The sequence below is a fragment of the Penaeus chinensis genome, chromosome 39 (assembly GCF_019202785.1).
Source record: "Penaeus chinensis breed Huanghai No. 1 chromosome 39, ASM1920278v2, whole genome shotgun sequence".
In the NCBI taxonomy this organism is placed as follows: domain Eukaryota; kingdom Metazoa; phylum Arthropoda; class Malacostraca; order Decapoda; family Penaeidae; genus Penaeus; species Penaeus chinensis.
In genome coordinates, this window is record NC_061857.1 from 16,531,699 (window position 1) to 16,542,472 (window position 10,774).

Below are 10,774 nucleotides of genomic sequence, written 5' to 3' on the forward strand. Positions count from 1 at the left end.
ATGCTACGGATTTCCCTCTTTACTGTCATTATATTTCGCGTATTCTGCTGCACACACGCTGTACGTCTGCTTCGGTACGATGAAGAGCGAATCGATCCGAAGCTCCCGAAGGCATTACAGTTACTGTAATGCCTTCAAAAATGTGAGTCTATAAGTGCCTGGCGACGATCTTGGCGGAATCCCAGTGTGACAAGTGGACCAGAGGCTGCTTGCGGCGATCTCGGATATTTAGATATTTAGTCCTTGTTTATAAATACAGCGACACAAGACTCCTAAATACACTGCAGCTGAAGTAGGCGACGGGAATCTACTTCAGTATTGACTTAATCCTTGATGTAAAGTATGGTAATGAATTTCATTAATGAAATCAGAAGTCTCCATCTCCTTCTAGACTGACAAGGCCCTAAATGAGTTGAAGTCTGGCATAATTTGTTGAACCAAATAAAAGCAAATGTGCAAGACACGCGAACAAACACCGCCACAATGTGTGTGTGTGTGTGTGTGTGTGTGTGTGTGTGTGTTTGTCTACCTGCCCGTCTATAAGAGCCCCTTAGCCGCAGGAAGACAGTCTTAATCAAACTCCACTTGGCCTTGGAGACGCATGGCCACACTTGTTCCTTTGTCGGTGATGTAATCGCTTTGTTTTTCTCCTTTTTTTTGTATTTAAAGTACTACCTTCACCATCAGAATTTTCTATTATCATCATCCTTATATTTATCATACTGCTGATGTAAATATTAATGTAAATAATCATAATAATAATGATAAGGCTAAATACTTTGTTCCTATCAACAGTATTACTATTATAATTTGCAATAATAATTAATATCATCCTTGCTAATATTATTACAATCATAACGATGGGATTGGTAGTAACAATAAAAAATGGCTAAGGATGAAGATTTGCACTGTAAGGTAAAGTAACAGAAACTTGACTTGATTACCCTGCTCGTGCCGGGGACATGTAAAACCCACAGGAGTTTTGTTTTATAAAATATGCTTTACTAACGCACGGATGGTTCCACAAATGCTCCTTTCCCTTTTTCTTGAGTTATCGTTTTTTGTTTTGTTTTGTTTTTAGCTATCAATATTGGTGCTGCCATCATCATTAATGCTGTTATGATTATCACAATATCATTGATACTATGGTAGAAAAACTCACTTTGCAAAAACTAAATTTATTGAAAATGAGACTAGAGTTTCGAAATCCATCTGGATTCTGTCATCAGATCTGACATTTTTTTCGAAAAAAACAAAGAAAACGCTCAACAGGTGAGATAGGTAGGGCTAGTGATTGACTCCCTGTTGACAAAGCACTTGTAAAGCCATCTGTGCGTGAACACAATTAATAAACTAAACTCGCATGCCATCCCCGTCGCCTGAGTGAAAGAGACTGGCCAAGAGTGTGGATGAGGCGAAGTAGCTGAGATGTATAGGCTACTGAACTCAATACTCACGACTTAGGAATGGAATGTACTTAATATATTATACATTATAAATGTCTATATTTCTATAGTTAAGCAGCGTTCTGAGAAAATAAAGGGGCGATTTTTTCAGTGAAAGAAAAATAAAGATTATGAATGAATAAATGCTAATAATAAACAACCAATGTTGATCGAGAACAGTAACTTCTTTGAGCCAAACTGGAGAAGGAATATCCCAATCTCTGAAAGAGCTCTTTCTGAACCATCCCTTTGCCACAATTTTAGTATGTATCAAAACCAAAGCCGGGGACGAGCTGAAAGAAGCAGTTGTTGGTACACGATGTGACCGTATTGATATCACATGGAAGGATAATAAATATGTTTCTCGTTAATAATGCAGCAGTAATGTCTATTTCTGTAATTTATCGAGTGGTTAAGATCAGATCTTTAACAAAATGGAACAATGTTTTGATTTTATTATTTTGTTCATTAAATAATATTGAGTATTTTTTGCATATAACATTCAATAAAGATAAACATTCCGATATTTTCCCCTCCTTGCACTTCATAATATTGAAGAGAAATGGGACATGGGTAGTGGTGATCTGTTACAACACTGCCGGGGTAAGACACCAACAAGTGACAACGGCGAATTCCATGCCCCGACGCTGACACAACGAACACATCCAATCCAGGTCCTCATGAAATTGACAAGCCGCGAGTGGCCTCCCCTGCTGATCGGCAGTGTAGGTCTATAAAAAGGTTGGCACTCCAAAAGGCCATCACATCTGAAATAAAAAGATATATAGATAGAAACACGAAAGGAGGGCTTCGAACTATACCACACGACCTATTTTTAACTGTTAACAAAGGTACCAAAGTTGACGCCTGCCTAATAAAAAATCTGATAAAATATCACAAATTAGACCACTATATCAACTGACATAAATTTGGAAAGGAGTGCGTTTGACTCATCAAAGCCGTTCATAAGGCCTCACTGTTTATTTAAAAAAAGAAACCCAGTGCCAGACAATAAGTTATCAAAAGAGGAGAGGCTGCTAGCAAGCAGGCGTTAAAGCACTTTCGACATGATGGGACCAGCAGATGTTGGGCTGTCCTCCATAGGGTGAATGGTAGCTCAAGATCCTTTAGGGATAAGTGCAACACTAGCAGTACGCCAATCAGTCTGGAGAGATACATTTTTTTGTTTAAAAAATCGAAATATAACAGTTAATTTTGGAAAAGAGAATTCCGGCAACATTTCTGAAGAGTAAATGTCGGTGCCTTCATACGAGTCAAGTTCACAAAATAACTTGTACACCTGACTGGCGCCTTTTCTTAGTTCGCTATTTTTCTGACACCATTTTCTGTGCTTGGCCATCTTTATTGCCACCATCATAAGTATCATAATTGGTATAGTGATATATGTCAATACGGTTCTATTTTCACCAGTAATGTGCCATTGCTAAAATTATTCCATTAATACCACTAATATCTTCATTATTTCCCTTTTTCTCAGGAGTAAAACTCACCACCAGCACCTGTGAGGCATGTTTTATTGTTGTGTTGATTCGCTAAGCTCTTCTGCTTGTGCAGACTCGAGTGCCAGTGTCAGTACTTCGTGAACTATCAAGGTGCCAATGCCAAACAACGAGCCAGAATCGCGTGTGATCCGGTTGTGCCAAGATTGTTGTGCCGCTGCAGTGAACAGATGTTTGTGCGTGTGTGCGTTGCCCCCCTAGCGCGTGCCCATCTGTTCATTTGGCTCTATTTGTTTCTCGGTTTTGTCTTTAGCATTTCATAATAAACGTTTATTTGTGTTCATATATGTGCGAATATTGAAGGATGTTTGTGTAAATGCATATACGTTAATGGTTAGTGGAAAATCTGAGTTTCCCGAGTCTGCTTGGAAATCATAAACTTGTCTATCGGACAGAAGAGCAGAAGGCGAGACCGGGGCAAGCGCCGCTTCTTCGCCCGAGCGGGAAGATGCGTCGCTCGTTCGCTCGACCCTCGGTATTTAGGTTCACAGCAACGAGTCGGGACAGCGGATTCGCAAGAGACTTTGGGCTTGGCCCCGCGTCATCTCGGGTATAGCAACCTTGTGCACGGGAATCTATATCGCCAGAGAGAGGAACTTGTCAAAACCCTTAGATGTTTCGTAGGCCAATTGCCTTTGCATATTCACACACACACACACACAAAGAAATGAAACAAACACAAACACTCATAATATACATGGTGTATTCAATTTTATACACGAGAACGGATCTCGAGAAGACAGGCTTCCGCAGTGGATTCTCAGGAACAGATCACAAGGAAGCCTCTGTGTGACATCCATTGATTACAAAAAAGCATTCGATAGCACCAGTATTAGAAGCTAATTTTAAATCAGGAACTGAGGAGATCTATTGTAGAATACTGAGACCAAGTTTCACGCATAAGCAACACTATCTCTCTAAAACTATAGACAGCTTCCACTGGGGAACTGTTTAAGAGGCTGGATTGGACGGGGAAAGGTATCAAACTAGTCACCCCCCAATAACTTGCCCGTCGTCGTGGGGGCTTAGCAGACGGACAGTGAGGCCCCATGGCCAATGGTCTTTTCTTTTCCTGCTTTCCTTTTCCTTCTCTTCTTCTGCCCAGCTCAGTTATTTGTTTTAACCATAACCATTCAGGGAATGCAAAAACATCGCCTTATGAACCAAAAATGTACCTTATCCGGAAGCTTCGCCCCCAAAACCCACCATATTGCTATATTTTGAATACGCCGCTAATGACCTTAGATGTTGACGCGCCAGAAAATGTTCAATAAATAAATAGAATATCAAAATAGTGGATGAGTATTTCAGCAATTTAAGATTTGTAGGCAGCATTGTTTCTTCAGTGAGTCAGCAAAGTCGGGTGTCAGCACAAAGTGAAGCGCCAGATGTAGTGGACGAGTATATACAGCATATGAATGGCAGTTCATTCAGACAAACGCATCCGGTGAGGAGGAAATAAAACAACGACCCAGACAAGGCTGGGGCGCTCTCGACAGAGAAAAGCGTTTTAAGCAGTGCGCCCTCCCTACCATGACATTAGGGCCAGAAACATGGGCCACGAGCAAATCACTGGGGAGAAATTTAGTAAGTGCACAGAGAGGAATGGAAAGCTGGACCGAGAAGGCTGGGAAATTACTAATACAAGGAGGCCAAGGGCAAGTCCAGCAACAAGATGGTGCGATGAATTAAAGGAAATCGGTGGCAAGAATCGGACACTGAGAGCGCAAGCCTGGAATAAATAGAAAAGACTGAGTGAGACCTGCGTCCTGCAGAGAAGGATCTAAGGTGAAAGACACAAACACACACACACACACACACACACACACACACACACACACACACACACACACACACACACAAACACACACACACAGATATATACATATTTATATATCTATATATATATCTATATATATGTGTGTGTGTGTGTGTGTGTTACTCCCGGGTATGAGCATAATGCATCCACCCTGAGTCGACAGTTCGACTCAGGGTGGAGCACTCGTCAAGGTCCCATCTATGAGAGGAATAGAAGTAAGGGTAGAGGGACTCTTTAGCCTGTCAGCCCTTCTAGAGACATTGTCTCAATAAAAGCACTGCCAGGGAAAGCAACGTGAAAACAACCCTGACTGATCTTTCCCTTGTGTTTATGGCAGACATCTCAGGAAATGGCCGTCAGTCCCGTGGGAAAGACTTGGTATGTCAAGTGAATTAACAGAGCATAGAGGGTCATGGAAAAAATGGATCCCAAAAAGGACCTGTCGTAGGATAGAACACTAGAAGAGAAATTATATGATGTACATATGTATGTATTTATATATACATATATACATTTTTTTTTGTGTGTGTGTGAATGTGCATGTGTGTGTAAGTATATATATATGTGTGTGTGTGTGTCTGTGTGTGTGTGTGTGTGTGTGTGTGTGTGTGTGTGTTTGTGTGTGTGTGTGTGTGTGTGTGTGTGTGTGTGTGTGTGTGTCGATAAACTTGATCGAATTTAACCCAACTATTAAATCCAAAGCGCAACAGGATAAATCAGTAATTTTGCCTGGAATTGTACTTTAGGATAAACTTATTTAGCCTTCATAAATCGTCGTAACTTAAAGTAACTCCCAATCAGATTCATTTCCTCGTTCGCTGTTAACACGGTAAACATTTTGGTATACCGAAGAGAATTTGTTCCGTCCTGAAATCTGTCTCATATGACGAGAGGCACTGATCGGAGGAGCTACGAGGTGGGTCACTAAGCGCAATGACATCTTCCGTAGAAGTTTGGCTCCGATCTTCTAAACTCGAGCTGTCTGCAATCTTGGCCGGTGGAAGCGTCTTGTGGTTCTTTTCATATTCTGGGCCTGTTTTAAAGTGTGTATATGTGCACACACATTTTATGACATATTTTTGTTTCTGATATAATTCATAGCTGTTTGATCTCCCGTACGTTATGAAAACGCAGTGTTCGCTTCCAGGTCAGGCATGTTGACTCGGCTGCTGAGAGGCGTGGGCGGGCCTTCCCGCGTTTCCCCTCTTCTTAAGACACGCCCCCTCAGCACGCCCACCAATTACGAGGAGGAACCGCCTAGGATTCTCATCACAGGTGAGAAGAAATTGTTATAGTGGGTGATCTGTTAACACCCGTTGTAATTCGCTTTGTTAAAACCCTCTAGCGAATGGACCAGGATTTAACCTTGACCTTAAAAATCAACCAAGACATGTGAGAGTTGGTTTTGTAACCTGTTGCTTTATCTGGTACCGCCCGCAGGCAGTTTGGGGCAGCTGGGCACCGGTCTGGCAAAGCTCCTGCGGGGCAAGTATGGCGTGGAGAACGTCATCATGTCGGACATCGTTAAGCCGTCCAAGGAAGTCGTCCAATCAGGTTTGCGGCTTTTCTCTCGAGTGGCCTTTATTTAGACTTAGACTTGGTTTGGTTTGCCATTGTCAACAGATGTGTCATAAACCCCTTTGCTCTGCAGGTCCCTACGTGTTCGCCGACATATTGGACTTTAAGTGCCTGCAGGAGATCGTGGTGACGTACAGGATAGACTGGCTGGTGCACTTCTCTGCGCTCCTCTCGGCCATCGGGGAGCAGAACGTTCCTTTGGCCATTAGGTAAGGGCGGGCGCGGCGCCGGATCTTGCTTCATTTCTTTTTTCGACGACCTCAGTCACGCCCTCAGCTGCTCATTTTCTATGTGCATTAACGGCATGCGCCTTGAGCCCCAAGCGCCTCCCGCACTGGGTTCCACTGTTACGAAAGCTAGGGCCGAAAATCTCCGCGTAAAGTTATGCTTCCTACGCTTCCCGTGGAAGTAAAAAGCTTCCTTCCCTCCTCAAAAGGGTTAACATCGAGGGCCTGCACAACGTGATGGAGCTGAGCAAGCAGTACAACCTGAGGGTGTTCGTCCCGTCGACCATTGGCGCCTTCGGGCCCGACTCTCCCCGGAACCCGACGCCCAACCTCACCATCCAGCGGCCAAGGACCATCTACGGCGTGTCCAAGGTATGCGTATATATTTATATATGAAAGTATGCACATGTGTATGGATTGATTGGATGGATGGATGGATGGATGGATGGATGGATGGATGGATGGATGGATGGATGGAAGTATGTATGTATGGATGTATGTATACATGCTTGCATGCATATTCCATTCAGGTGAATGTTTTTTTTCTTTCTTTATTTTAGGTGAACGTTTTTATGATTGCTTATTTTGAGCATGATATAAATTGACTAGACTCATTTTGTTGTCAAAGAGCTGAAAAGCATGACATTTGTCTAATAAGGCTAATTCATGTAGGTCCTGATGCCATCCAAGTGTTAGTCTGGAAACTAATGATTTACAATTTACATTTGGCTTAACAGTAACCAGTTTCTTCCTGTGCCGCCACAGGTGCACGGCGAGTTGCTGGGCGAATATTATCACAACAAGTTCGGGTTGGATTTCAGATGCTTGCGCTTTCCTGGCGTCATTTCTTCCGACAGCCAGCCTGGGGGCGGCACGACAGGTAACCGCCAGTGTTTGGCTTTCGATACGTGTTTGGGGTCAGATGCTGCACCGTATCAGAACTATACTAACAATGGAAAGGGAAATCTCTCGTTTGCTTGAACTCTGCATAAAGGGCCAATCTTTATAGCCGGGCTAGAATGCAATAAACTAAAGCTAGATAAGTAAAAGAGCAGATTGTTCAAAGACCGAAACGTTAAAAGGCCCTTGGTAACATAACCATGCTGTAACGAGGCAATCTTCTTCCCCAGATTACGCGGTTCAGATCTTCCACGACGCCATCGAAGGGCGTGAGCACGAGTGCTACCTTCGGCCGAACACCCGACTCCCTATGATGTACATCGACGACTGTCTCAGGTGAGGCTGGATCGCCTCTCCCTGTTTTGATAATTGCATTGCTTTCCCAGTGAAGCAAGTATCGTAATGATGTTTTATTTCTCTTAAGGCAGCAATCTAATTGTGAAGGGCTTGGCTGACAGCATTTATGACAAAAAGTATTGTTTTTCTTCAAAGTGACGAAGTGCCTCCCATTATCTAATAAGACATAAATGCAAAAGGGCGTGTAAGACTGCAAGCCACCCTGTTTCTCTGTTTTCACTTTTTTTCTGTCGATAACAAACCTGTACCCCCAATCTTTAAATTACACAGTGCAGTTATTCCATCTCAATAATGTCAACAAAACTATAGCTTTACCACGACAGTAATGCAAAAACCTCACCACCACAATAACAACAGTCCAAAGAACGGCATATCTATCTGAGCATTGCCACAACACTGATCGGCATAGCACCGCAGGCCATGATAGCGCCTTTCCACGGCAGGTCGCTCTGGGAGATGCTGATCGCGCCCGAGGATCTTCTGAAGAGGAGGACGTACAACGTAACGGCCATGAGCTTCACGCCGGAGGAGATCGTGGAGGCCGTGCGGCGCCACTTCCCTGACTTGCCTGTCACCTACAGACCGGACTCACGCCAGAACATAGGTAGGTGCCACGCCCTTGGCAGTGATCTTTGCACTGTAAGTGATAACCATCTTTCTTATATATAGATAAACCAATATATGGAGGAGTTATATTAACCCTTTGACGATGGGCATGGCGTGTACGTACATGCCATGCCCACTGTGAGTTTACTTGTTTAATTGTGTTTTACACATGGATGGCTACACTTCTACTAAGTCACCAATGAGCCAATTACGAGTACTGCTTGTCTCGCCCGTTTACCCTTTTCCATGATTTCCGAAAATATTTTACGTTATCTTGTTTTACTGTTACTAATGTTTATAACATTATAGTAAAAATAACGTTTATAATAAAAATAACACCATCGATATCCATAGCACTAGTGAAAAATACGTCTTTCCCGCCAATTCAAGGAAAGGGGAAATCAGGTAAGGTCACAAGGTCTACTAATTGACTCCTTTGTGGTTAAGCACTAGCAGAGCAAATATATGTGCAGAGGCAATTCATAAAAATGAGCACAGCATTTTCCCCATTTTTTTATTAATTTTCCCCGGCGGCAATGGGTTAAGGTATAACTGATAATGTGTTGGTTGTCATATTACCTCTCCTTCACATTTTACAAAAAAAAATAAAAATAAATATATATATAAATAAATAAATAAGTCAGTCTGAGCTCCGCAGAATGACAAGACATATAAGTACTTATTTCACAAACAATTAGAGAAATTAGAGAAATCAGCATTTACGAAATGCGACTCTGCCCGACAGCGGACACGTGGCCGGAGGTGTTCGACGACAGCGAGGCGCGGCGCGACTGGGGCTGGCGCCACGACTACGACGTGGAGGCGATGGTGGACATCATGTTCCAGAACCTCCGGCGGCAGCACCAGATGGCCGAGACCCGGTGATGCCCTTCGAGACTGGCCCGGACGCCCGAACATGTTTATATGTATAATGTATATAAGTCTTTATGCGCGTTGCACTCTTTGTTAACTACTTTATAATAGGAATTTTGTTTCATGATAAAGGTCAAATATATTTGTGAAATCTCAGCTTTTATGATTATATTCCAAATAGACATACACTGCAAATAGGGGAAAACTCGCCCGTCTAATTTCCTGTGTATTTGCATGTGTGTATGTATGCTTCCGCGTATCGCTATATGAATGTGTGTGTGTATGTATATATATATATATATATATATATATATATATATATATATATATGTATATATATATGTGTGTGTGTGTGTGCCTACACACACACACACATATATAGATAGATAGATATACATATATATATACATACATATATATATATATATATTTATATATATATAATATGTTTATATATATAATATGTATATATATATATATATATATATATATATATAATATGTATGTATGACATGTGTAAGTCTACACACACACATATACATATATATTTTTGTTTTATTTAAAGTTATATTTAAGTGTGTATATATGTGTAAACATATAAATAAATAAATATGTATATATATGTATATATATGTATATATATGTATATATATGTATATATATATAAATGTATGTGTGTACACACACACACACATACATACACACACACACACACACACACATACACACACACACACACACAAACACATATATATATTATTTATTTATTTATATTGTGTGTTCATATGTTTACACATATATACACACTCAAATTTAACTTTAAATTCAAAATACTTAACACCTGTTACCGTGGTTATCGTTTGTATCGTCACACCAGGTCCACAACCTTCTCTTCGCACTCATACCAGCAGGCTCCTCTCTCGACTCAATACACAAACCTGACTGTCTAACACGGAAACATCTCACTGGACCGCAGGCTCCGCTCGTTCCCTGTTCGCTTACACAGCTCTTGTTTACTTAAGCCACAGCATCCGGAACCGAGATCAGCAATCACTGGCCCTCCAGCAGTCCAGACAGCAGCGCAACTCAGGACTGCCCAGTCCTTAGCTGAATTCCACTTCACCTACAGCACCCAGCCCTACAGTGGAAACTCCAACCAACCCTCCCTAAAGAAATTTAAAGTAGTTCAAGTGGTAGATTCATGTCCATCTACTACAAGTCGATGACGATTATTTCCTGTAAATCTATGGATGAGTATCATTGGGGACCTAACAACGACTGGGGCGCATACCCCTTTGGTTTCACCTACGAGGGTCTCTCATGGCAAGCTACCAGGCCCATCTCTAGCTTCTCATGACAGGTCTGACCGATCTGCCCAAGCCACGACTTCCAAGGTCAACCTCAGCTGTCTCGAAGTGAGACAACCTGATGGGCAGGATCTTCCTGTGG

General features: G+C 42.0%; 1 protein-coding gene across 1 annotated transcript in view; it reads left to right on the plus strand.

The window, feature by feature from the left end:
- The window catches only part of LOC125046942 (L-threonine 3-dehydrogenase, mitochondrial-like), a 16,031-nt gene extending 6,550 nt beyond the window's left edge, over positions 1 to 9,481 (plus strand). Inside the window, exons 2-9 of the mRNA XM_047644981.1 lie at positions 5,932 to 6,059; positions 6,225 to 6,338; positions 6,436 to 6,571; positions 6,799 to 6,961; positions 7,355 to 7,469; positions 7,720 to 7,825; positions 8,290 to 8,450; positions 9,198 to 9,481. Coding sequence (XP_047500937.1) covers positions 5,932 to 6,059; positions 6,225 to 6,338; positions 6,436 to 6,571; positions 6,799 to 6,961; positions 7,355 to 7,469; positions 7,720 to 7,825; positions 8,290 to 8,450; positions 9,198 to 9,337 — 1,063 coding nt within the window. The 3' untranslated portion in view covers positions 9,338 to 9,481. The remainder of the gene's footprint in view (positions 1 to 5,931; positions 6,060 to 6,224; positions 6,339 to 6,435; positions 6,572 to 6,798; positions 6,962 to 7,354; positions 7,470 to 7,719; positions 7,826 to 8,289; positions 8,451 to 9,197) is intronic.
- The last annotated feature ends 1,293 nt before the right edge of the window (positions 9,482 to 10,774 follow it).